General features: G+C 38.7%; 1 protein-coding gene across 3 annotated transcripts; it reads left to right on the top strand.

The window, feature by feature from the left end:
- Positions 1-1,274: 1,274 nt before the first annotated feature.
- kpna7.L (karyopherin alpha 7 (importin alpha 8) L homeolog) lies at positions 1,275-27,100 on the top strand. Of its 3 annotated transcripts, none has more exons than XM_018234147.2 (11): positions 1,275-1,337; positions 1,819-1,922; positions 7,740-7,880; positions 10,840-10,925; positions 12,057-12,325; positions 14,417-14,499; positions 15,038-15,301; positions 16,644-16,877; positions 17,539-17,721; positions 22,588-22,737; positions 26,936-27,095. In XM_018234147.2, the coding sequence occupies exons 2-11, from the start codon at positions 1,857-1,859 to the stop codon at positions 27,029-27,031; spliced, it is 1,572 nt and encodes a 523-aa protein (XP_018089636.1). In that variant the 5' UTR covers positions 1,275-1,337; positions 1,819-1,856; the 3' UTR covers positions 27,032-27,095.
- Positions 27,101-27,343: the final 243 nt, after the last annotated feature.

Below are 27,343 nucleotides of genomic sequence, written 5' to 3'. Positions count from 1 at the left end.
CAGAGGTGATTGACACAGGCCACTGTGGGAACCCTGGATCTACCACCAGGCTTGGAGGTGGCAGTAGTTCCAAGGTTCCCCTGTGCAGGGTTGGACTTGCGCATTGGGGGCCCACCGAGTTCCAAACTTCAGGCCCCCCCCCGAGCTCATGCGCGAACACTGGTGCACTGTGCCGAACATTTTTTTCTTTTAGGGCCAGCCGATCAGTGGAGCAGGTCTGGGTTGGCCGGGGCCCACTGGGTTGTACCCGGTGTTCGTCGGCCCAGTCAAACCCTGCCTCTGTGTCAGAAGAATCAGGACAGGAGATTGGAAAGGACTGAGCAGTGCTGAGCACAACTATGCACTTGTACAAGGAGCACCTTTTAATGCAAACATTTTTGTGTGCAGTTTACTGCAGGGAAACGACTGCAATCACAACTTTGATAAATGGTCAAAATGCTTCCGGTCACAAACTTGCATTCCGAATCCAAAAGGTTAGCATTCCATTGGCCAGTTGGGGATGATGGGAGCTACAACATGGAGCTTGTGACTGCTCCTGTATAAACTATAGCAAAAAAGAAATAAAGCGTTCAACATTAAACAATTTTAGCTACATGTAAAACTTGCAGGTGAAAAATCTATAAGGGTAGGGCTACGCGAACGTTTCCGGCACGATCAGGCGCGCTGCGACAAAACGCATGCGTCGGATCGCCGGAATCGTTCCTGTAGTCCTACACTTATAAAGTAGTAAAATTGTTCTTAATTAATTAGATGAAAGTGATTGTAGAACTGACCAGACCAGGGATGACATTGGTATACGTAGCAAACAATCCTAGTTTTGTTTAAATGGAAGGACATTCTTTATTAGTTCGATACACAAAAATTTTGGTGTCCTTAATGTTCTGGTAAATAAGTGAGTGCAGATGATCTCTTGAACTCCCACCTAAGGGCAGGACTACACGGCTGATTTCGCAGTGATCCGACGCGCTGCGCAAAATCGCAACGGAAATAAGGTAAGTAATTCAATTGTCGCATCGTGTCGCATTGTTGATGCAATGCGACTGTCTGCACGCTGCGTCTGCATCCGACAGTCGTGTTGCGTCGCATCTGACGTGACGCCTGCAATTTTGCGCAGCGCGTCGGATCGCTGCCAAATTGACCGTGTAGTCCTGCCCTAATGGTTTACAATTTTTAGTGGTGATCACTACTTTCCCTTTCTGTTATAGTTTATACAGGAGCAGTGGCCAGCTCAATGTTGTAGCTCCCACCCTTCCCAGCTATAGTCAGGTGATCCTAGTGGTCGCTAATTAAAAGGGCAACCATTTGGGAGATCAATCTTGAAGGCAAGTAAGTTGCAGGTAAAACATAGTCTCTGTGTAGAATGTGTAATGAAGCAATAGAATTCCTAATGCATCAGATGAAAGTGAGTGTAGGACTGGTTAGACCAGGGATGACTTTGATGTAGTTGGCCAGCTTAAATATATTGCAATATATTGACAAACAATTCTGGTTTTGCTTAAAGGAGGACACAGTTCAGTAGCTTAATGCACAAAGTGTCTTGCTTTAATTAGTGAGTGCTTGTTTTTGTATGAATTATGTAATCACAATTTCATTAGAACCCCACCTAATGGTTTAATATTTGCACTCCGTTATGCCTTAAGTAACTACTGTTTATATTCAGGTGCTGTAAATTGCCTAGCCTGCATGCTGCTACCTTGTTTGCATTTCTTCAGTGGTTTGTAAATACAGAGCAGGTTAAAAAAAGAAAAAAGGCTACGCTTCCCATTGCAAAAAACAAATGTAGGCTAAGCCAACCCCTCCTTGATTCCATTTAAACAGTATATTGCAAATCTGAAGAATCTATTGAACCGATCAAAATGCCGACCACAAATGAAGCGGATGAGAGGATGAGGAAGTTTAAGAACAAAGGCAAAGACACCGCGGTAAGAATCCTATGTCCCTGTGTACAGAAGTATAATCAAGTATTTATGACAATCTTGTTCCCTCAGCAAATTGTTTTTTGAAGTACTTTCAGTCTGGACTTGTACTAATTACTAACTTATAATTAATCTTGTACTAATTACTAAATTTTGTTAAATTCACTTAATTTAAATGTGTATAGTAAAACATATGGCAGTGGCGTAACTGCAGACTCTGTGACCATTAGGGGATCTGTTAACTTTGTAGGGGAGCCAGACACTCGCTGATGACTTGGAATTTTACCTGGGGGTGGGGGCCCTGAAAAAGTTTTTAGTTATGCCACTGCATGGGGGTTAAACATAGTTTACTAATACCAATGGCTGTGAACAAGGGGAATGAGGGCAAAACTTAAATTAGGACTATTTTTAATATGTGAACATTGCTGGGCTACATAGATTGCACTGCAGTTGATGCAGCCCTGGAAGCTGCATTTTCTATATTTATATAGGGTCTGGTAACCTTAAAAAAATTAGATTTTTGTCTCTCTATCTGTGGATAGACTTCTATGCATGGTCAAATTGGGCTACAAAAATACCAGAGGATCTTTTGGTGAGCCCCAACCAAAGGACAATTCCAAGCATGTTTTATAATAATACCTGACATTGGCACTGTCTACATCTACTTAGCACTGTCTACATCTAATTTTTGTACAAGTCGTCTTTTGACTGTCGAGTTCTTTGGTAGGCATGAAGGAATCCAGCTACATTGGATTAGATTCATATGGCTGGCTTTACCACTTATGCCACCCAAGGCTAAATCATTGTGACCCCCTAAACCTTTCAGTACACTGATGCTGCTGAAATTTGGCTGCCTGTGGCTGGTGAGCTCTTGTCACGGTAAAGATTTTTAAACAGATTTGAACTGCGAAAAGCAGAACTGGTACATGTAAATGTGAAGAACTTAGGACACAATTAGAACAGCAGCTCTTGCAGGAATACCAACAGTATAGATGAAGCACTGGTGGCCCATCTCTCCCATATGATAATATTGATAATAAACACATTTTACCATTCTCAGCTCACACATTCACTGTCCATCACAAAGTCTCCAGTGCCAGTTGTAGTGCAGTGTACCATAAGCTGTTGATGGGGCCTCCCAGCCACTAAATATCACCCCCCCCATTCCTCGGTGTACAGCACTACAGTGCACAAACTTCTCACATGGCTTCACTGGGTGTAGGTTCCCACTAACTTACACCTAGCTGACACATAATTGCCCAGGGGCCTTGCCCCAAATCTCCTTGTCGAGCCACAGGCTGCTCTTACCAACTACCCTAGCTATCTCTTACCTCTGACGCAAGCAGGGATGGACTGGGCTGGCAGGACACCGGAAAAAAACTAGGTGGGCCCCACCGGCCCAGTTCCGTACCCAGATCTACTTCTTAATGCTGCAAACTCCCTTTGTCACTGGTTGCGGCAAAAATTTCTGTTTGCAATTTCTGTAATCTGGTTGCTAGGGTTCAAATTACCTTAGCAACCATGCACAGATTGCACTGAATGAGATACTGGAAAATTAATAGGAGAGGGCCTGAATAGAAAATGGGTAATAAAAAGTAACAATACATTTGTAGCCTTACAGAGAATTTGTTCTTTAGATGGGGTCAGTGACCCCAATGTGAAAGCTGGAAACAGTCAGAAGAATGCAAATTAAAAAAAAAAAAAGGCCAATTGAAAAGTTGCTTAGCATTCGCCATTTTATATTTATATTTATAACATACTAAAAAAAGGTGAACCACCCCCTATTTGCAACGTCTTCCCATTTGTCTTGCCTTTAAGTGTTATCGGGCCAAAGAGGAAGTTGTGGCTCCTGCACTGCCCTATACAAGCTCCCTGAACTGGGACTTTCCCAATCCACAAGATCCTTAAAGACTATTCTCCTAAAGGTGGCCATACACATAGAGATCGGATCATAATGCAAGAGTACTGGATTTCTAGCACTGCCCGTCTGGCTGACTTTTGAGCAGATATCAATCGGGGAAATTAATCAGAGGGCCCCATAAATGGGCCAATAAGCTGCCTACTCTGTCTGTCTGCAGCTTTTATCAGTCTGTGTATGTCCACCTTAAATGCCAATATTAACAGTACGTTCTAAAGTTGGCTAAACAAAGCATTTCGCGACTATTCATTTTTTAAATATTTAAAGTTTGCCTCCTTACACTGCGCTGCATGCAGCACTCTGTAATCCCATTGATATTTTACAAATGTGACAGTTGGCTAGTACATGTTCTATTCTAACACAAAACCAGTTATAACCTTATTATGTATAACTCTGCTTGGCTAAATGCCATAAAATACTCTAGACTGTTTCCTGATTTAAAACTTCTTCATGGCTGGACAGAGACGAAAAGTTTAATAAAAGTTAATATAAATTGTGAAAAGTTGCTGTTGGTTACTGCACTGGTGCAGATTTAGGGTAAGGTTACACACTGCTATTTCAGAAGATTAGTCGCCCAGCGACAAATTGCTTCTTCAGGTGACTGATCTCCCTGAACTGCCTTCCCACTGGCTAGAATCTAAATCACCAGCGGGATGGTGAACTGAGCGATTCGTTTTTAGAAGTTGCCTCACGAGGAAACTTTGGGCAACTTCGGAAACCCGAATTGATCCCACTGCCATCCCGTCCCGCATGCGATTTAATTCTAGCCGGCAGGAAGGCAGTTTGGGGAAATTAATCACCTGAAGATGCGATTTGTCTTGATGATCTCCCGAAATAGCAACATGTGCCCTGGCCCTTACATCTCTCAACAGGAGGGTGCATTGTTTTCATGTTGGAGCAGCAGCCCCAGTTGACCCATACCACCCTGGCACTGTGTATGTTAAAGGTTATCTAAACCACCTCCCAAAGAAAACTTGGCATTAACTTCAGTATAAATATTGTGCAGCAGACCCCAGGGGGTGAAACAAGGATCTCTGGAGAGGGTAGGTGCGGCTGATGGGCCAGAAAATCATTTTATGTGGTAGGGGCCCAGATGAATAAACTTATACCACTGTTTAGAGTGGTTCCCGAGCACGTTTGCAATTTTCATAAATTTTTCAAGTGGTTTTCTGAGATATTGACAATTTAAACCATTTTAGACTGCTAATAGCAGGCTTGATTCAATTGCCTTTTTTGAAGGTCCAGATAGTCAATGTCTATGTACCTTAGTTGGCACTTCAGGGAATTACTTCATTTGTGAGTACCACATTTTTTATTCCTGATGTCACAGATGAGGAGAAACTTTGATTTGTCCTTGGCAGGCAGAAGCTTTCACCAAAGAGAACTACATACTCCTTGTGCCCAATTTAACCTTAATCATCCTAGTGTAAAGAACAGCAAGGGTTTGGAAACCTTTTCTTTGTAACGGATGGAAAGTCTGGATTGGTGCATAGGGGCCTTTGCTCTAACCCAAAGTTACAGCTTAGCTTGTCTTGTCATTTGGCAATATACCTTTCCTACCCTTTAAAAGTCCAGAAAAGGAGGCCAATGCCCATGTAGGGGCTGTGTATTTCAGTAGGCCGATTTTATTCCCTGTGTGGCATTAGCCTACAGTTATTTGGTCTCTTTGGACCCCACTTGCTGGAGGTGGTGGCTGGTGCTCAAAATTTATCGCCTGTGGTGGAACTTTTCATACATTCCACCAAATCTATACCATGTATTTCCTATTCATTTGTACTCACTGTGGCGCAAGCATCACCAAATGCATCAAGTTGTGTTCCACCTGCAGTTGGCAATGATCAGGTAGGAAATACAGGACTATATTAACTTGCACAAAAGATCCATTGCAGTGGAATGCACAAAACTGCTGGTGTGTAAGAGCCCTAAAGGGGCTTACTAGTTTTTGTTTTGTGATTGTGAGGCTAAGCTGTTATTACTCAAATGTACACACACAGGTAAATTTTGCTCTAGAAGAACAGCATCAAGTTAACCTGTTTTTGCAACAAGCAAGGCTGAAAAACTACAGGGTAATGCTGCATTGGTACGAAATGCTCAGGCTGCTGCAGAGAGGGTTACTAGTTGAGCAGTGGCTGGAGGTGTATTTAATTATTGAATCTAAAAAGGTCTCTGATCTCTGAAGGCAAGAAACCCATAGAGCCACTGGAGATATTGATCTTTTAATGCAACATTAATAAACACTACTTTTTTTTTTTTTTTTTATACTGACTTAGCAGCCATTGTGTAATCTTTTTGAGTGCCTGAATGCCCCTTGTTGCTAAAGAAAGATCAAAACAAAAATTAGAAATTATAAAAAAAAAAATTGGCTGCTATTCCCAAACAACTGGATAATTTGTATAGGTTAATTTCTTTTAAAAACTTAAACAAAAATTAAGACAATCAAGGTGGTCTCTTGGCGTACTTTAATCAGTAACAGCATTGACCAACTCAATGTAGTGGGCTAGTTAAGAAGTACCAAACTATGACAAAATATTCTCCTGAAACTATGATAAAAAAAAATAAAAAAAATCACATTTATTATAACAAGTTAAATTACATTAGTCCCCACGAAAGCCCAATGCGTTTCATGCTTCCCTAGCACTTAGTCATAGGCAACCCTAGTTAACAATTGCACATTACATTATGCCAAAATTGTCATGCATGGCAGTCCATGGTAAATATTGGTATTAAAATACCTTGTGGGCCACCAGCTGGACAGTTTTGCTCTATAACATTTGTTTATTGAAAAGTGATCTTCCCTTTAAATAGACGTTTTGAAGTTATCTAGTTTGTTAGTATTGTCTAGTCTATGTATGTATATTTTTATTTGTAAAGCGCTCCTTGAGGGCAAAGCACTGTACAACAAAACAATAAATTAGTAGTAACAAGAGGTCATTGGAAAAAAAAGTAACAATAAGTGCATTATTAGAAATACAATTCACATAAATATAAAAAATATAATTACAATACAGATTAAGTGCTCAGTGTCAAGGAAACAAAAGGGTAGAGGACCCTACCCCGTAGGGCTTACAGTCAATAATCTATTTTAGCAAGTAATATTCCACAGGTCACACATGGGGTCATTTATCAACACTGGACAAATTTGCCCAAGGGCAGTAACCCATGATAACCAATAAAATAGCTGAATTAATTGTTCTACTAGCAGCTGTCTTTAAAAAGCTATTCACTGATTGGTTGCTATGGAAAACTCCCCATGGGCAAATTTGCCCAGTGTTGATAAATGAGCCCCACTAATCCTCTCTACTTGGTGCTGTTGTGTGGTTGCAGTGATAACCGCTAGTTTCCATTAGTGTTCTTAGAAATCAGAGCATATTGTACCAATTTAATGTGTAAATAGAGGTAAAATGGGGTGCCAGTTAGCTACTTTCCCAAAATGACTACAATTCAAAGTAACATTTTTACTTTGGAAACTTTTAATGTATATTGGAAAGTTAGAATTATTTTTTTATTAGTAGTTTTATTTTGGGTTGACTTGCCCTTTAATGGTAAAAGTAAAATTCCAACATGGTTTAAGTTTGCGTTCATTACTTGATTCATAACAAATCTGGTGAAGTGATTAGCCCTCAATCCTTAAATATAAAATTTTGCATAATTTAGTAAACCTAAGCATGACATTTTACAGAAAACATACTGGTGTGTTCCCTGCTGTAAAAATCACAGTAAGGAGTTCCCTACAACCTCTTGGTTTGGCTTTTCCATCTCGTGTTCATTTGTCTAGACTCTAGCACAATAGGTGTAGTCCTCTAAGAGGAAGATTAATAAGAACCAAATGATACTCATGGCCATCTACAGCACTATGAAATGAAAAACTTTCCCGTATAAAATTCATAGAGCGTAACTTCTTACAGGAGCTGCGGCGCAGAAGAGTGGAAGTCAGTGTGGAGCTTAGGAAGGCAAAGAAGGATGAACAGATATTGAAGAGGAGGAATGTGTGCTTCCCAGAAGAGCTGATTCTCTCTCCAGAAAAGAATGCTATGCAGAGTATACAGGCAAGTCCTATACTAAAGTTTACTCTCAACATGTGTTTTTCTATCTCTCTCGAATATATTTCTGTTTTACCTTCAAATGTAACTAGTGGATTACTTGCTGATGCTGTAATCTCACTGATGTTATTTTCTACTTAACTGTAAGCAATACAGAAAAACAAAGGCTGTCTTGACAATAAGAAAATGAGTATTTTTTTGTTGTGGGAATTCCGTTTAGCAGCAAACATTAGGGAAGCATCCCATGAGTCCGATATTGCTTGATTTAAGATGGCCATAGACGTGCAGATTTTACTACTAACCATTTAGATTAAATAAAGTAGAAAAAGTAAATCTGGCCATTAATTGACAGATGGCAATCATACGAAAGTTATCAGACATATGTCAGACATATAGTATTGAGTCACCCATTGATATTGGCAGATAGGAAAGCCCTGGAGCTATAAACGCAGGGGCTGCATGACAAGGGATCCAAATGACCAGCAGCCAGATTACACTGGTTTATATTTAAAGATTGGCATATATATTGACCACGCCAACATACAATAGTTCTCACAGTGACTGTGGCTTGCAACAATGTCAGGATGCATGCCTTGGTGGGTGATGGCCAGAGTTTATTGGGCTGAGTAGCCAATGGGTAGCTAGACATACTCTTGATGGGCAGGGGTCAGGGCCGGAACTAGGGGTAGGCAGAAGAGGCAGCTGCCTAGGGTGCAATGATTAGGGGGCACTGGGCAGCTACCTCTTCTGCCTACCCCTAGACCAAACTCACCCGGAATTCTGGGTAGGCTATGTACCCCGAACGATATTGCACACGAGCAGCATTACTGCACATGTGTGAGCGTCGTTACTGATCAATCCTGTGTCGTTATTGCGCATGCGCGCCAGCGTCATTACTGCGCGTGTGACGCGGGAAGGGAGGGCGGCGAGCTGGCAGCTTGGTTGCCTTGGGCTCCTGGGTTGCCTGGCCCGCCTCTGGCAGGAGTAGTGAAAGTGGCTGCCTGGTTAAACTTGCCCTCTTGACCCCTAGCTGTTGAGTGGCCGGCATGCCAGGTAGTCCAGCAAGGGGCATGGCGTTTGATTATTGGCAAGCATTCTCTCTGGGAAAAGTGGTTAATTTCACTATTATTTAAGTTTCCATAAAATCCATAGCGCCTACAAAAAAACAAAAATAATAGTAATAATACTACCGTACACTTGGCACAAAGTTGCTTGCAGTTTCATGCCACTCGGCTAGCATAGCTATTGGGGGTTAGAGGCAGTTCACTGTATCTGGGCAAGTATATAGAATTAACAGCCCCCAATATGGATATAATGACATAGTGCTGATCTCAAGTGAGGAGTGGCAGAGCATAGTAGCGACCCCTAATGGAATTCTGGCTTTGAATATTGCCTTGGGGTGAGGCTGGCAAGGTCCTATTTATTTGATAAAATGTTAATAAATGCTGTGGCCATTTTCACCATTTCTGGCTCCTTGTGTTTCTTTACTGTATGTAACTAAGGGGTTCGATGGGATAGCTGAAGGCGAAGGGTCAATTGAGGAGTCCCATTGTCAAGGAAATACATGCAGAGATGATAGTCAGCCGACAAATATTCTAACCTGTTACCTGTACAATCTACTAAACGACCAATGGCCATGGTGTGCAAAATGTCGGGACAATCCACACACTGTCCTGAAAATCGAATGACTATATCTTTTGTGTCTATGACCAGCTTTAGAAGGAAATAGTTTCAAATTCCCACCCTCTTTTAGGGTATCATTGATGCTGAAGGAAAATTAGTATTGGCTCAATTGCATGGATGATTTTTCAAGATTGTGGATTAGGGGTGGGGGGGGAGACAGACAAAGAGAGAAACACAGGGCCTAAGCAGCCCATTTCCTTCTCAAGGCTAGAGTATGTAGTCACTCCTTAAAGGGGATATATTGCATATTTTAAATTCACCCTCATGTAGGCAATAGAATAATATATAATGCTTTAATTTCAATTTTCAATGTCAAAAGGGTCATTATAGCTCTGAATAGATCTGGTCTTGTCTATTACAAAATGTAACATGTCCTAATGGTCCTTTCCCAAGCTCATAGGAGGTGGGTAGCTAAACTGATAAGTTTCCCGTGCCATTGAAGAAAGGTGTATGTGTGAATTAAAATGGCTTAAAGCTTATTGTAGAATAGTTTAATACATTATATTTTGAACATTGATGTTGAGGTTTTTTTACATAGATCTAAAAGGTTGACCTAGATTCATTTTTTTCCAGCCTGTTCTATACCATTTTTGTGATATCAGTATTTTTAAATTAAAAATCTTAATTTTTTTATCAATTTTATAATATAAAAATTATTAATCTTTATAAATAGCATCAAAAAGGCCAACCAAGAAAATTTTTCAGCAATATTATCAAAACACTTTAGCTTGAGACAGCAGCTTAAAAGGTAAGTTAAATTGTAACCGTTTTCTCGGCTGTGTATTGATGGTTCCAAGATGCAACACCTGGGTTGCAAACACTTGAAAATGTCAAAGTTGCTTAGTTAGAGAAGAGAACTTTATTGGTTTGATGCATAGAATACATTAATAGTCTATTCACCCAGACAACTGTCTCTTTCTAAGACTTTGAAATAATTAAAAAAACTATACTAGCAGCATTAAAAGAACTACACTTTGTATCATTTATTTAATGACTGGTCATTTATTAGACAGTTGATCACTTGTTATGAAAATAAATAAAGCCAAACTACTCTCCTTGGCCTGCTCCGCAGTCTACACTATGGTCTAGACTTGGTCTATGTGCAGACACACTGAGCAGATTTTGGTGCAGAAATGTATAAGGGCTTAGAGTGTAGCCGATAAATCGGTCCATTCAGAAACTCATTATTTCACGTGGAGCCCTAAGCTTCTTGGTTTGAACATGCCAAAACCATGGCTTACATTTTAATGTTGGCACTTCATTATAAATTGAAACCCTACAGGTTCCTCAACTTTCTCTAGAAGAAATTGTGCAAGGAATGAATTCTGGTGATAACGAAAATGAACTCAGGAGTACACAAGCTGCAAGGTACTTGGTATCAGAATGTTATGTAACATAACAATGTGCACGTTTCTAACACTTGACCTACCTTACTGGTTTCTTGCGTTTCCAATTTAAAAGAATATCCCTGCTTTTTGTTGCCTGGATGCCACTCCAGACATATATGAATTAAGTTAGAGTTGGGCCAAGCCATCTGCACACTGTAGGCAACTGTGACCACCTGGTGACCAAGCCCTGTTTGTGTGTGTGTGTGTGTGTGTGCGCACTCATCAGTGTGGTGATGTCGTGGGGGCACAGAGAGCTTGGGTATGATCTTCAGTGTAGTGCCCTAGGCAAGTGCCTCTTCTGCCTACCCCTAGTTCCAGCCTTGCATTAGGTATGGCTAGGGGGGTAATACACTCCATTTTCTTATTCATTTTTGCCTTAAGCAAGGTTAAACTAGCTTAATCCGCACCCCAAAGATAGTCCAAGCAGCCTGAATCGCACCCCAAAGATAGTCCAGGCAGTTTGAATCGTACCCCATAGATAGTCAAAGCAGTCTGAAACACACCCCAAAAGATGGTCCAAGCAGTCTGAATCACACCCCAAAGATGGTCCAAGCAGTCACAAAACTGAATTGCCACCATGCACAATCACTTCAGGCTGGGTGAAACCTGTCAATGCTCATGCATCAATGATACTGTTTCACACCATCAAAAAATCCTCTTCCACTACTTCATCAATTGGCATTTAAACAGAGAAGTTTTCAGCATGCATTGAGATTAAGACACAGTTTGTTACACTTTCTTTCAGGCCATGGTTTGTTTTTATTTTTTTAGAAGGATCAATATTTTAATATTCAAAATATAAATTGCATATGGACAGAGTACAAAACAGACATGATGTACAACTATTAAAATTTAAAAAGGAGAAAACTGTTAGTTACTTGAAAGTATAGATTCATAGGCCTTGGGGAAGGGAGACCAGATGCATACACTACAATCAGAATCCGTTCCAAAAGGTATAACCATTTCTATTTGCAAGATGTAGATTTTGATACCAGTATACAGTGGCATTTGTTATTGTGAGGCTGTGAAGTCCTAACGTATTTTTATTATACATATGTATGTATGTATGTATGAACTCTTGGACAGGAATAACATTCATATTTCCCTGCAGGAAAATGCTATCCAAAGAGAGGAATCCTCCACTAAATGATATAATAGAGGCAGGATTGATTCCAAAGCTGGTGGAATTCCTGAGCTATCATAATAACAGCACCCTGCAGTTTGAAGCTGCCTGGGCATTGACCAACATTGCTTCTGGGACCTCTGACCAAACAAAGTCTGTTGTGGATGGAGGTGCCATTCCTGCCTTTATATCACTTATTTCTTCACCACACCTTCACATCAGCGAACAGGCAGTATGGGCACTGGGAAATATTGCTGGTAAGGTTTGAATGAATAGAAAAGCTGGCTTGAAGCCATGTACAAAGCTGTTACTACTACTACTACTACTACTACTACTACTACTGTCCAAAGCACACAATCAAGATATAAGAAAATGTTAAGAGAAGGGAGAAATTACATATTTGGTTAAACAAAAGGTTTGCTGATAGTATCTGATTTTTGGTATGGTGGATTGTTTGTTTTGTTTTTTTTTAATTGGGCACTTCATAACCTCCTCAGTGCCAATGCCAAAGGCTCTTGACTAACTGCTGTAGGTATATTAAGCAGTGAGCAAGTTAAAAATGTCAGACAGATTTTACCCTGACATTCGGGGACCTATTTATCCTACTGTGTAAAACAATTAACTGCTGGAGAATGGTGTAAAATGGTGACTTAATCAAGGTATGTAATTTTTCACAGCCCGAATACTGGATTACACCCTTTTACACCACTTCAGTCCCTTGTGTAATCCTTTACAGTCAATGGGAAAAATTCAAGCAGCAAGTAAGGCCCAGCAAGAAAACAAAATTGGAAAATTCATTGGATGAACACCATATTTTCCCCGATGAATTGATTTTCCATTATAGGTCTGCTTTTGTATGTAATTGTTACTTAAATCTTAAACCTGTCTGTTTTGCTAACCTGACCCTTCTCAACCTTTCGTTTATAATGCTAATGGACTACTTATGCACAAATATGGCAGCCCCCTCATATAAAACTGGGGATCAGATAGGTAGTGTAAAAGTATGTGGCAAGTACTTTTATGGCAAAATTATAAATAGCATGAAAAGACTGTTAAAATGTAAAAACATTGTCAGTATTTCTTTTAAAGGACAAGGAAAGTTAAACTAAAGAAGTAGGCTAGTAATGTGGTACATTATGTTTTGGGCTTCTGTGCCAGCCCCAGACAACCAAAGCCATTTAGCAGGGAAGATCTGTGCCTCCAAAGAAGCCCCAGTAGCTCCCCATCTTCTTTTCTGCTGATTCACTGCACATGCTCTGTGCTGCTGTCAGTTACGGAGCTTAGGGACAGACTTAAAATATACAGTACACACAGAATAGAAATGTCCCAGTATAAGGCTGATTAGTAATTAATATGGATAATTACTACATGGCAATACAGAAAACCGTGCAACTAGCATTAGCTTATTTGACAGGCCAACCTTATTTTCTGCTTGATAATTTGCAACAACCCATAAGTTTAGCTTCTCAACAGCTGTTTAGAGCCCACTGAAGATGTGAGTGTCACAGACATTTTCCAAGATGGTGACCCCCTGTGACAGGTTTGAAGTCCTGGATCATTGCTGCTATTGAAGGAACAATTCAGTGAGAAGGTAAATACTGGGTAAATAGGCTGTGCAAAATAAAAAAAATTCTAATATAGTTAGTTAGCCAAAAATTTAATGTATAAAGGTTGGAGTGATTGTGTGTCTAACATAATAGCCAGAACACTATTTCCTGCTTTTCAGCTCTATAACTCTGAGCTAGTCAGCGACTTGAAGGGGGGCCACATGGTACATTTCTGTTCAGTGAGTTTGCAACTGATCTTCAGCATTCAGCTCAGATTCAAAAGCAACAGATATGGCCCATGTGGCCCCCCTCAAGTCTCTGATTGGTTACTGCCTGGTAACCAGGGTAAGCAGTCGGTGTAAACAAAGAGAGCTGAAAAGCAGGAAATAGTGTTCAGGCTATTACGTTACACATCCAGTCACTCCAGCCTTTATACATTACATTTTTGGCTTACTATATAGAAACTTATTTTTATTTTGCACAGCCTATTTATTTACCCAATTTTTATTTTTACACTGAACAATTCCTTTAAGAAGCTGAAACTTTACACTGGTGCAATAAGTACAGTTTTAGCCCTATTCATTTTTAGGGTTTAGTTCTCCTTTAAGGAATGGTGACCCCTTATCTAAATATTATAGGTCTGATGCATTCCACATAAAAGAGCCATTCCTATAACAATGATTTCTGTTCTGGTGATGTAAAACTTTAGCACTCCTTGACTTACACAGGCTTCCCCCCACCAAATACTATATATTACCTTTTTTTTAGAATTTATAACACATTTTAATTATTTTTCTGCAGGCGATGGTCCACTATATAGAGATGCTCTAATCGGCTGCAATGTGATCCCACCGCTGCTGACTCTGGTTAACCCCCAGACTCCGGTATTTAAATATTTTCCTTACAAAAGCTCAGTTCACATCATATTTTGGGCACTTTCCTTCTCCATTTAAAACCAGTGGTAATTAAACCTCTAAATACCATCTGCTGTTAATCTGTAGAGTTGTCTTCCTAAACACAGACTAGTCTGTACATTCCTGTAGCATTTAAAGTTCACTTTTTGGTTTTTTTAAAAAAAAAATTAAATATTTTTGCAGTTTCTGGCTTTGGACACCTGAGAAGCTTTTGTTAAACTCATTGAATAAATCAGCCCATGGAAATAAAAATAAAATGCCTGACCAGTCTATTTAAATATATCTAAAAGGGCAGCCTTTCAGGAATTAACTGTAATCAGAACGTTGTTTATGGTTATATGCCTTGATTTCATTTATCTGGATTAATAATTGATGGGTCAAGGCATATTAATCCTCTGGCTAAAAAAGTGGGTTTTACCCTAATGATATTTGATGTACTGTATTCCACATCTACTGTAGTTTAACATCAATTTACAATTATTTGCACTGAACTATATTCATTTTTAAGTTGGGTTATTTGAGAAATATCACGTGGACACTATCCAACCTTTGTCGAAACAAGAATCCATACCCTCCCATGTCGGCTGTGCTTCAAATTCTACCAGTATTGACACAACTTATGCTTCATGAGGACACAGACATTTTATCTGATACTTGCTGGGCAATGTCTTATCTTACTGATGGCTCAAATGATAGAATTGATGTTGTGGTAAAGACTGGGCTTGTGGAACGTCTAATCCAGTTGATGTACAGTCCAGAACTAAGTATTCTGGTGAGTACTCGAGTAATATTCATCTTTTGCATTTCATTTTTATGAACTTCATAGTAACCTTTTTTTTATTATTGCGCCATCTTCCTTGGGCATCTTTATCTTTAAATATTGGTGGTGTATGTGAGGTTCTGAACCAGCAGAATTGTCAGCCTCCCTCCCATGTCATGTCTGTTTGCATAGTGGAGGCAGGTATAATATAAACTAAAATAGAGGCGTGGATCAGTAGCAACAGTCATTTATAGATACCTAAACCATAATAGTGAAAAGTATTTGATAGAAAGCAATTTAACTGATTAAATATGTGGGTAGGTTTAGCATGGTATACACTTATTCTAAGGCAACTGAACCAATTTTTTTAATTTTTTTATTTTTGTTGCTTTTGAATAACAATAGTAAAGCAACTATAAAAAAAAGACAAGTTATGACTAGACATGTATAACATTAAGCTAACTTAAAGGAGAATTACACATTTAAAAAAAAAAAAAAAAAAAAAAAGTTGATTTCAATGTGTTGATGCTTTTAGATTATATTTTCAACCTGGGATTCTCAATGTAGTATATGTATTCTGATATTATAATGTGACAATATTAACCTGCATTCAGGCCTGGACTGGCAATCTATGGATTCTGTGTACTTGAAATGCCAGAGTCTATTTTGAAGACCAGACCTGTCTGCATCTACCTATGAGCCAGGTCAAATAGCTTTGGCACCTAGGGAAGCATGGCAATCTGATCAAAATTTTGCTGAACTTATGAGGGATAAAAAAAACAAACCGTATTTTCTCACTTGCTAAATGGCCATCCAACTCCATCTTGAAACTACCTAATATGTATGCCCATACAGCTCTCACTGGAAAACCTTTTTGAGATATTGCCAACATAAAGCAACCACTGTAATAAATGGTAAAATTTGGTTTAATAGCCAAATGTACTGATTAGGCTTATGCTTAAGATCTGTGTGAAAGTGACTGAGCTCATACATGTGCCAAACTTAGGCCACTTGTTTGACTGGGCCCTCAACTATCATAGGCTTGTATAGGAAGCTGTCAGATTTATGTGATTTTCTTTAAATAGGGGCACCTGTTTCCACCATTAAGCTAAGTTGATTCTTTTACATGCTGCTCCTCAGATTTTGGGTATTGTTGGATGAACTGAAAATCTAGTCTGGCCCATGATACAGTATGCTACATGTACATAATAAAAAATCTTGCCTAAATAAAAATCTGTATATTAAAAAAAAATAAAAGCTTGGTCAATCTGCTTTTTTGTGAGCATGTGTGAATATGCAGTATGTGATGTAAACTTAACATGGCTTATGTTCCTTTTTATGAATATTTTCTCAGACTCCATCACTGCGTACCGTTGGAAATATTGTCACTGGCACAGACAAACAGACCCAAGCGGCCATTGATGCTGGTGTCCTGTCCGTTCTGCCACAGCTTTTACGACACCAGAAGCCAAGTATTCAGAAAGAAGCCGCCTGGGCATTAAGTAACATTGCTGCAGGGCCAGCACCCCAGATCCAGCAAATGATCACTTGTGGATTGCTTTCTCCTTTAGTGGATCTTCTCAAAAAGGTAAAGTGTTTTAACTTCAGTTCGCACGTCCTACACTCTTGAGGACTTGGTTTGCTCAAGTCATATGGACCTTTTCATAGGCATACACATTCTTGCTGTAGCTGGAGAGCAGCACATTCAGTAGCAAATAACCCCAGCCGCTGCCAGTGAATATAGCCAAACAAGCCTATGTTCAGTTGAAGATAGTTTTCAAGGCTGATAAAGCAGTTCAGTTCTCCTACTTATTGCATTAGAACATTCTTGTGATGCAGTTGGTAAGTACCTTTAAAAGTATTGTGCCACAAAGCACATTCAAATTTCAACTGATCAACACACAGCCTGTGATTTAAGGGTTCCATTCATTCCATGTGCATGAAAATCTCCTTTAAAGCAGTACTTTTATATTTAGTAGTGACGAATTACATTTTTCCTGTGGATAACATGCTTTTTTTCATGGTTCTCCTTACAATGGTAAATGCTTTTCTACCTAGAAAAATGCATAGTTCGTGGTGCTGCCCTTAGTACACCTCAAGCACGTACCATTTAGGGGGGTTTAAGTGTTCTATAATATTAAACTAAAATACAGTACAGATAAATTTGTCTTACCATCCCGTATATTAAAATCTGAATTATGAGTTATTTTTCTTAATACTATTATTTTATTAACACCTGAAATTCCTAGGGAGACTTTAAGGCTCAGAAAGAAGCAGTTTGGGCTGTAACAAACTACACCAGTGGAGGAACAGTGGAGCAAGTGGTTCAGCTGGTACAGTGTGGAGTTTTGGAACCCCTTCTGAATCTACTAACTATTAAGGACAGCAAAACTATTCTCGTCATTTTGGATGCTATCTCCAACATTTTTCTGGTAAGATGCTGAGCTTGTACCAGACTGGAGTAGGTGGGGAGTCTGCATGTGTAATACCTGTAAATTAATCTTGGGAGTAGGACTAGTGGTGCCATGTGACGGCAAAACTAACATTTATTCCATGCCAAAGTGTGACTGGAATGCAGGCCTCAAATTCTTTGAACTACCACAGCAAGTATGTTCTTTAGTGTGCAGTCTGTTCTCCTAAAGCAAGACACCCTGGATCACACTTTCACGTCTGTTTGTTTCAGCCAACCCCTTACTGAAGCTCAATGAAACCTTTGTGAATGGATGTCTGTGGGGCTCGTTTATCAACACTGGGCAAAATTTGCCCGTGGGCAGTAACCCACAGCAACAAATCAGTGCGTTGCTTTTTTCAGGCAGCTGTAGTAGAACAATGGCTAACAATTTGGTTGCCATAGGTAACTCCCCACAGGCAAATTTGCCCAGTGTAGATAAATGACTCCCTGACTTGGCCGAATACCGAACTGAATCCTAATTGCATATGTAAATTTGGGGTGTAAAGGGGAAAATATTTTTTACTTGTTTTGTGACAAAGTCACGTGATTTCCTCCCCGCCCCTAATTTGCATATGCAGATTAGGTTCGGCCGGGCAGGAGAATTTCAGGCGACTCCTAATCCTGCTGAAAGACCGAATCCTGGATTCAGTATATCCCTACTTTACTACCCTCGAGGGTTTAAATGCTGGGGAATTCCCTACCACTAAATTGAACTGAAAGAAGCTGCTTGGATGAGTGGTGAAATGTTTTTCTCAGTCCAGTTGCCTTTTGACTATATTCTAATACATACTATATATCATGACCTGGTTGAATGAGAATCTTCATAGACAATTGCCATGTTGGTAAACATAGCTTAATGTTTGCTGTGCTCTTATGTAGTAGATCCATCATAAAATTTTGCAAAGAAATCTGCAAAATATTTCATAGGGTCACATTTTACTCTTGATCTGATAAGCCCTGATTTTGATTCCTGTTTACCACACTTATCCTGTTTACCACACTTAACCTGGTATCCTTTCTCATAACTGTAGTATTTAAAAGCATGTTCAACTTTGAGTATAAATTATGGCTGAACATTCTTTTATGTTGCTACTCTTGGCTTTTCCATTAATATCCCATATTTGTAATTTTAAGTCTGGAACTGTCTTATTAGCAGTCCCATTAAAACTGTGTGACCCATAAAATTGGCAGATTTACAAGAGTCTGTTTTCCCTAAAGAAGAATGTACATTCATTTAAATGCCACTCTCCTTTATAAGCAAGAACCTCTGGTATTGGTAGAGACCGCAATAAAGAAGATCGGACCATTTTTTTCAGTTCTGATATAAATGTGGAAGTAGACTACTAGACATTCTTCTATTGAAGGATTTGTGAACTGGTGAGTATAATGAATCTGCTTCACAAAGAATACCCAAATAGCTTTGTGTATAATTTAGGTTTAGTAGTTTGTCGATTCTGCCTGGCCCTTGGGCTTCCTCATCGCAGAACTGTATAAATTATGCTCTAAAAAAAAATCCCCTAAACCAGGTCACAACACTGCATATCTATGAAGTAATTTAAATAAAGTGTCTGAACTTGGGATATATACTTAGTCAAGTAGCCATTGTGATGTCAAGGTAATCTGCATTCTGATCCAGTGTCCTACACAAATACACATCACTTAAATAATGGTCCCAGAACAATTTTTGGGATATTTGTGAATGGGAGGACAGGGGTGTTGTGGTAAAAAATAGCATTGCAATATTTTAAAAATTAATATTATTAGAGCAGTTCACTCTCTATAGATGGCTAATTCTAAGCAAATGTTCAACTGACCTTCAATTTATTTTTTAATTTGCTACCTTCTTCTGACACTTTCCAGCTTTCATATGGGAGTCACTGACCCCATCTGAAAACAAATGCTCTGTAAGGCTACACATTTTATTCCTTTTTATTACTCGTCTTTTTATTCAGGCCCTCTTCTATTCATATTCCAGTCTATTCAAATCAGTGCATGGTTGCTAGGGTAACTTGGAAACTAGCAATCAGACTGCTGAAATTGCAAACTGAAGAGCTGCTGAATAAAAAGCTAACTCAAACACATAATAAAAAAAATAAAAACCAATTTGTTGTCTCAGAATATCACTCTTATCATACTAAAGCATATACCGTTAGACTATATTTGTTGCTCTGCTTCCTTGATTCTGCATTTTCTGTAATTTGGTACAAGTTCCTAATATTTTGTTTGGATATCTGAGATGATTCATAGCTTTCCTCAGGTCCTCACTCATGATACTTTTTCTGTGTTCATTGTTTTATATAGCAAATATATTCCTAAAGTCAGGGTCTGGCCCTAATCTCTTTAATTTTGGCACCACCTTGTGGCCTTGGGGAACACAACTCTGCTTGGTTGCTCTCCTGTTAAAATGGAGAGTATCCATACCATCTGAGCTTTTGACACACACACACACACACACACACACTTTTTTGTGTTACTTTGTATAAAAATACAAACATCAGAAGTGATGCAAAGTAAAATAAGTGACATTTATTCCTACAAATTAGAAGTATGGGCCCTGTTATCTGGAATGCTTGGGACCTGGGGTTTGTCGGATAATGGATCTTTCCATAATTTGGATCTTAGTACCTTTTTAAAGTCTGCTAGAAATTCATGTAAACATTAAAAGGGAACTATAACGAAAATTTAACATATGCACTGTCCTATTGAAAACAAATATTTCCCAAATAACCCCTGGCAGACAATTCACCAACATGGGTTAATCCAGCATTGGTGAATGCTGCCATGAAAGTGACTTGGAAATATAAATTACAGTGAGTATGAAAAAATTTCTATTTTCTAAAGATAAGCAATTAAAAATTCTGAACCATTTCTAAAATGGTTAAGTTAATCGTTACTGTACCCATCTCTGCATCTGTTCTTCATGCACGAGTTGGGAGTCTGATTTTGAATGACCTTTTAACTAGAAGATGTAGTAGAACACTTTAAAATCACCCTGTCTACATGCTGAATTCATGACAAAGTTATTTTGTTGGGTTTTGTTTGACTTGGAATCGGCTATAATATCTTTTAGGAAAGGGAGTCCTCCCTATAAGATATACTGGATCTAACTGTCAATCTGACAATCAGTTCCTGTATGAAGACAAAATGAAGAGAGACCGATACTGAGAGGGATAGTGAAGAGAACTTCTAAATTATTGTATTTAGAAAGTTTTTCTGTATGATGCTTGTATTTTTCATTTTCTTGACCGTTCACCTTTAAAACGAATGGGCTGGATTTGCTTACAGTAAGGATAACTTATATCTTAGTTTGGATCAAGTACAAGGTGCTGTTTTATTATGACAGAGAAAAAGCATAACCGCAGCTCTAAAGTTTGTTGGTTTTTTTTTTTCTTTTTTTAATTTCACTCATTTTTTCTTTTTGGTTTTTCCCCTAAACACTTAATTTGGCAGTGACTATTGGATAAGGTATTCTGACCACTAACAACGCTGTTGAATAAATTTATTTTATTTGACAGATTTGTTTGTAATTTTTATTCCAGTTTTATTGTTCTTTACAATTTGTTTAACATCGTTTTGAATGCAGAATGTGTCCTTTACTAAAATGTTTTTTAGGGGTCTGCATACTCTTAGGGGCTCTTATGAAACATAAAATGCATGGAGGGTGCTTATTTCGCAGCAGTAAAAGTTGTATATTTTAGGGTCCCTCCATGCCACATACTTTGGTAAATCTATGTACAATCACATCAAACAGCTCATTAGAACCCTGGCTCTTATTTTTGGGTGTTCTTGATATATAATGATTTGTAAGAAATGGTGCTGTTAAATGGCAGGTCTGAGGTGATTTTTTTTTTTAGAAATTTTTGTCAAAATTGGTAACTTTAGTAAAGCTTTGCAGTTTGGTAGTGTGAAGTAGAAAGACATTTACCCATTTTAGATTTGAGAGAACGTGTACTTTCCACAAATATATGGCTTTCTGTGGTATACACATTTTTAATAGCTGTACCCCCCATAATATGCAGTAAATGTGTTGATTTTTCATTAGTTGAAGTGACAAATGATAGATCATCTGCACTGTTTTAATTGAGGCCCCTACCCTCTACATGCCATATTCGTTGGTAAACCTATGCATGTTGGGCATCAAACTGTTCGGTAGACTTCTGTTGTGTGTTTCAGGTATACAGTATTTTGGTACCTAAAATAAAACATTTACTGCAAATTTGTGGTTTTTATAACCGTTTCTGGGAAAAAAACGTAACTTCCAAACTTAAAGTATTGCAATTGGATAGTAGACATATTTTAAGTGGAAGTGGAAACACTGGTTTCTGGAGTGAAGACAATTTAGTACTGTGATGCTGGAAGTTTCACACATACAAGTCAGAGATTTCTTTATAAAACTATACAAATTTGGTACAGACACATTTGGGAGACATAGGGACTTTACAAATCTGTTGTATTTTCATGCATAAAATTGTTTCATGCATAAAATTGTCTCTGATAGGCTTCTAAATTAAATTTGCCATAACCTAGACCTGTATTATTACAGAATTACTCTGATTCTTGCATATTTAGAAAGCTTACGTTGCCCTGAAAAAAGTTAGTTATTTAGTACCACACAGGAAATCTAAAATATCCAAACTTGCCTGGCAATACAAGTAAAAAAACACATTTTGTGGAAATTAAAGTGTTAAAAGAAAGTGAGATACAAATTCCTCAGTTTCAACTTTGGTTTTGTATTTGCAGTTAAATTTTGCAATATTTGCAAATCATTTCTTTATTTGCATTTGACTGTGTCCCAACTTTTGGAAACTGGTGTATGTTCAATTTTTTTTTTTTTTTTTTTTTTAAGGCTGCAGAGAAACTTGGTGAGCAGGAGAAACTTTGCTTACTTGTCGAAGAATTAGGAGGACTAGAAAAGATTGAGGCTCTGCAAACCCATGACAATCACATGGTTTATCATGCAGCTTTGGCTCTGATTGAAAAATACTTCTCAGGAGAGGTAAGAGATCTTAAAGGAGAATTAAAGCTTAACTAAAGAAGAAGCCTAGAAATGTTGTACATTGTTTTGGGCTTGTGCACCAGCCCAAGGAAATCACAAGATCTATGCCTCAGTAGCTCACCACCATCTTTTCTACTGATTCACAGCACATGCTTTGTACTGCTGCCACTTACTGAGGTTAGAGACCGACCCAAAATATACAGTACACATAGAAAATAAATGTCACAGTATAAGGCTGATTAGTAATTAATACAGATAATTACTACATGGCAGCACAACCTCATTTTCTTCTTTATAATTTGCCACGACACCTAAGCTTAGCTTCTTAACTGCTGCTCGGAGCCCACTTGAGCATGAGTGTCACAGACAATTTCCAAGATGGTGACCCCCTGTGACAAGTTTGAAGTCCTGAATCATTGCTGCTATTGAGATGCGGAAACTTTAGGCTGGTGCAGAAGCCACAGTATATAAAAATATGGCATATTTAGCAATATTAATTTTTAGGGGTTCTCCTTTAAGTAATGTGTGGACCCAAAATATCTAACATCAATGATTAATCGAAGCTTTGACTGTCGGGAATAAAAACGTATCTCATCTCTGGCATACAAACCACCACTGACGGACACAATGCATTGATATACACAATACTAGATGCATGTAATAAAAACTGTGGCAGTAAATAATAACAAAAAATACTCACATTCTAGGCCATGCTATAAATCAATTTATTATGCCTATCCGATATATAGTGGAATGCATGCTAGAGAGATAATTGTCTGCTATCCTGGATTTCTCCTGAAATGAGTGATATTAGGAGGCCCGCGGTTTAGAGAATTTTCATTCTATGTACTGTATGAGCAGAGAAGGAGAGAGTTGTGGTGAAGTTATATTTATAAGTACTGAAAAGATTTGTGTGTGAAAACTACTGTGGGAGCAATACTGTAAAGTTTTTGCAGATATAGCAGAATGAGGGCTCCCCTATAAAATAGAACTGCAGGTACTTGGCTATCTTTTTTTTTTTTTTTTTTTTTTTTGCCTGAACTGGGGGGGGAGGGGGGAGTGGCCACTCCAAAAATCAGAACCATTCTTCAGCAGCTTCCTGATCTCGCTCTCCCTTTTGATTCAGTAAATACTGTTCCCAGAGTGTTTCATTTAAAGCCGGTTAAATATACCTTTGCTAATACAAAGTCTACTTTTAGTGATGGTGTCCCATTAGGCTAGGGCCACACGGCGCGATTTTGCCGCGATTCTGCGCTGGGCGAGTTGCGAGTTACGAGTCGCTGCGGTTTTTAAGCCGAAATAGCTTTGTTAACTTTGGCGCTGGCGTCAATGCAAATCGCGGCGAAATCGCTGCGCTAATTCACACGCGGCGATTCTTTTTCTACTGTCGCCCGGAAACGCCCAGCGAGGCAACTTCGGGCGACAATAGAAAACGAATCGCCGCGTGTGAATTAGCGCAGCGATTTCGCCGCGATTTGCATTGACGCCAGCGCCAAAGTTAACAAAGCTATTTCGGCTTAAAAACCGCAGCAACTCGCAACTCGCCCAGCGCAGAATCGCGGCAAAATCGCGCCGTGTGGCCCTAGCCTTAGGAACCACATCTATAAAAGCATTGTTGGTGTTCTGCTGTATGGAAAATATTGCTTAAATTTGAGAAACTGTATATTATTTAAGTATTATCTAGTTCTTATGTCATCTTAACATAAAAACAAATCTGAAAAGCATGAAACAGAAGGATTACTTAAACCAGCTGTTTGTCGACCGTGTCATGAGATTTACTAATCACCAGCTAAAGGTTGACGGGTAAATCCTGATCTAACTTTTGGACACCCCGGATGTAAGGGTAAAATCCGGTGAGATATTGTCACCCGCAATAAATTGGCACTACTGCAGGCTACAAATTTCCCAAAAATTCTCCACAGGCAATAACTGAAATTGCCGGTTGCATAACCTACATGACGATTCTGTTTTCCGAAGTTGTGAGTATACACCATGTAGGTTTTATCACCATTGATTTAAATTATTGCTGGTGGAGAAATTTTCAGGAGACTTGTTGTCACCAGTAGCACCAATTTATTGTCTGGCAAATCCACCAATTGGACATTTTTTTTTTTTTTGTGTCAAAATTCACACATTAGAATTTTAATCCCCCAATTCAAATGTAAGATTAACACCCCTCAACCATGGAAACTATTCTTATTTCAATATTTACCACCTAAAACCTGCCGAGTTAATTTAAAAGTCAATGGAAGAAGTCAGTTGAACCATTTGAATTTTAATTGCCTTCCTGATATTAAAGTTTTTTTTTGGGGGGGGAAAACTCTATTTCGAGTTATTCAATCGAATATTTGACATTCAATTTCTTTTTCCAAAATAACCTCCCATTCGAATTGACTACAGTAAAAAAAAAAATTGACATTTGACAGTTGTTAAATCTGCCAATAGCCGTTTTCCGTTCAACCAGATAAAGTATATTTAACCTTTAAATGTAAATAACAACATTCTGGGGACCGTATTGCTGAACCGGCAGGGACAATGACTGCAAGGGAAAATGACTTCTGGGGCAAGAACAAAGGAGGTGCATAGATGGATAGAAATGTTAAAGGCTCATCTTCTATAAACCACTGCAAAGTATATAAGTTTGCAGATGACACGACTGTGCTTGGCCTCATCCAAGATAACGATGAAACCGTAAACAGACAGCTAGTGTACGACATCACTGAATATAGAAAAGAGCATGACCTGGTCCTAAACACAGCAATAACAAAAGAGATGATCATAGATTTCAGAAAACATCCAGTCCAACACAAACCCTTACAAATCGAAAATATCAAAATAGAGCAGGTTCAAAGCATCAAATTTTTAGGTCTACACATTGCAAATTCTTTCAAATGGACTGTCAACACCAAGGCCATAATCCGGAAAGCTCCAACATCTTTATTTTCTCAGATAACTGAAAAAGTATGGAGTCAACATGTCTACACAAATCACCTTCTACAGAGCCACGATTGAAAGCATAGATATTATCGGCAGCCGACAGAAATTTTCTAACCTGTCCGATCGACCAAACGACCGGTCTCCGCCGGACGAAAAATGTCGGGACTCTCCACACACGGTTCGAAAAACGTATGAATCCTCGATTCGTACGATCAGATCTATGCGTCTATGGCCAGCTTAACTGCTAACATAGCAGTGTCGTATGGTAGCATTATGCAGCAGGAAAAAAACCTCTCTCCAGAGGGTGGTAAAAACTGCTGAATGAATCATCTTCACCAAACTTCCATCACTGTTCGATCTAGCCAGGTGCAAGAGCAAAATTAAAGCCATTACCTACGACCAGAGTCACTCAGGTCATGAAATATTAATTTGACATAAGCCCACCTACTCACCGAGGCACAGGAGGCCTGATGGTATAAAAACCAGAAGCAAAAGACTATTTAATAGCTTCTTTACAAGAGTTGTCAGACTAATTGCAAATGAGTCCTACGGATAAGAAAGAAGAAACCTTCAGGAATCGTCTATCCCAACCAATCATCTAGTCCCAAATGAACTAAATGGTCAAGCCGATACCAGATAATGCATGAACTACTGCAAGTCGCAATTCCTATTCTAATTACACTGCACTCACTGCACTTTATATTACTATTTACTAATCTTATACTGTATCTTTGTATCCCACATATATATGATAAAAATCAGTATGTGTCTCACTGTACTGTACTATGCTGCAAAAGAAATTCCCATGTACTCCTGGTACAAATGGCAATAAATAACTACTTGACTGGGAAAGGAAAAGCACAGACCAGGTTAAAAACGGATAAATAAAACTAAAAGTGATCAAAATGGGGGGGTGAACTTGTAGAAAACAAAGTGAGTTATAAAGGAAACTAGTTCAGAAAATACTGGGTTTTTAATAGATGTTTACATAACATTGGGTGTGCCACAAAAAGTGGGTGTGGGCCTCCAAGAAAAAAATGTTGCCTATGTCATACATACTCCCTAAGAATTACTTTCCATTATACTCTTGTGTTCTATGGGACTCAAGTATGTCACTGTATAGTGTGTGTGTGTGTGTGTAGTCACAATTGCCTTTAAAAAAAAAAAAAGATTTGTCTGTATTGTCCTTGTTTCCTAAAATATTTTGTCTTAATGCTCTTTTAATTATGGATTAAGACTGATTCTTATTTTACTTATCTAGGAGGCGGATGAAATGAATGCATTAGAGCCAGAGGTTGGAAATGATGCCTACACCTTTCAGGTCCCAAATATGCAAAAAGAGTCTTTCAAGTTCTGAATTACAAAAACTTTATTTACAGTTGTTAAATTAAAATTTAAAAAATAAACTCATTAATTTTGAATTCTGTTAAGGCCTCTGCAGTTTTATTTTTTTGTTTGGCTTTCAAAAGAAGACAAGTCACCAACCACCCCTGAAATTTTTTTGGTAAACACAATCCAAAACTGTATAGTTATCAAACGCCTGCATTTGACCTGCTATGTATGTTTCTCTTCCATATTGTGTGATGTTGGTGTTCCCCACTACTTTTCCTTGAGCAACACAATATAACATTATGGATGTGTGTGTAGAATGAAAACAAAGGAGGAAAAA

The sequence above is a fragment of the Xenopus laevis genome, chromosome 9_10L, assembly GCF_017654675.1.
Source record: "Xenopus laevis strain J_2021 chromosome 9_10L, Xenopus_laevis_v10.1, whole genome shotgun sequence".
Classification (NCBI taxonomy): Eukaryota; Metazoa; Chordata; class Amphibia; order Anura; family Pipidae; genus Xenopus; species Xenopus laevis.
Note: the sequence above shows the minus strand (reverse complement) of the source record. Positions and strands in the feature narration are given on the sequence as shown.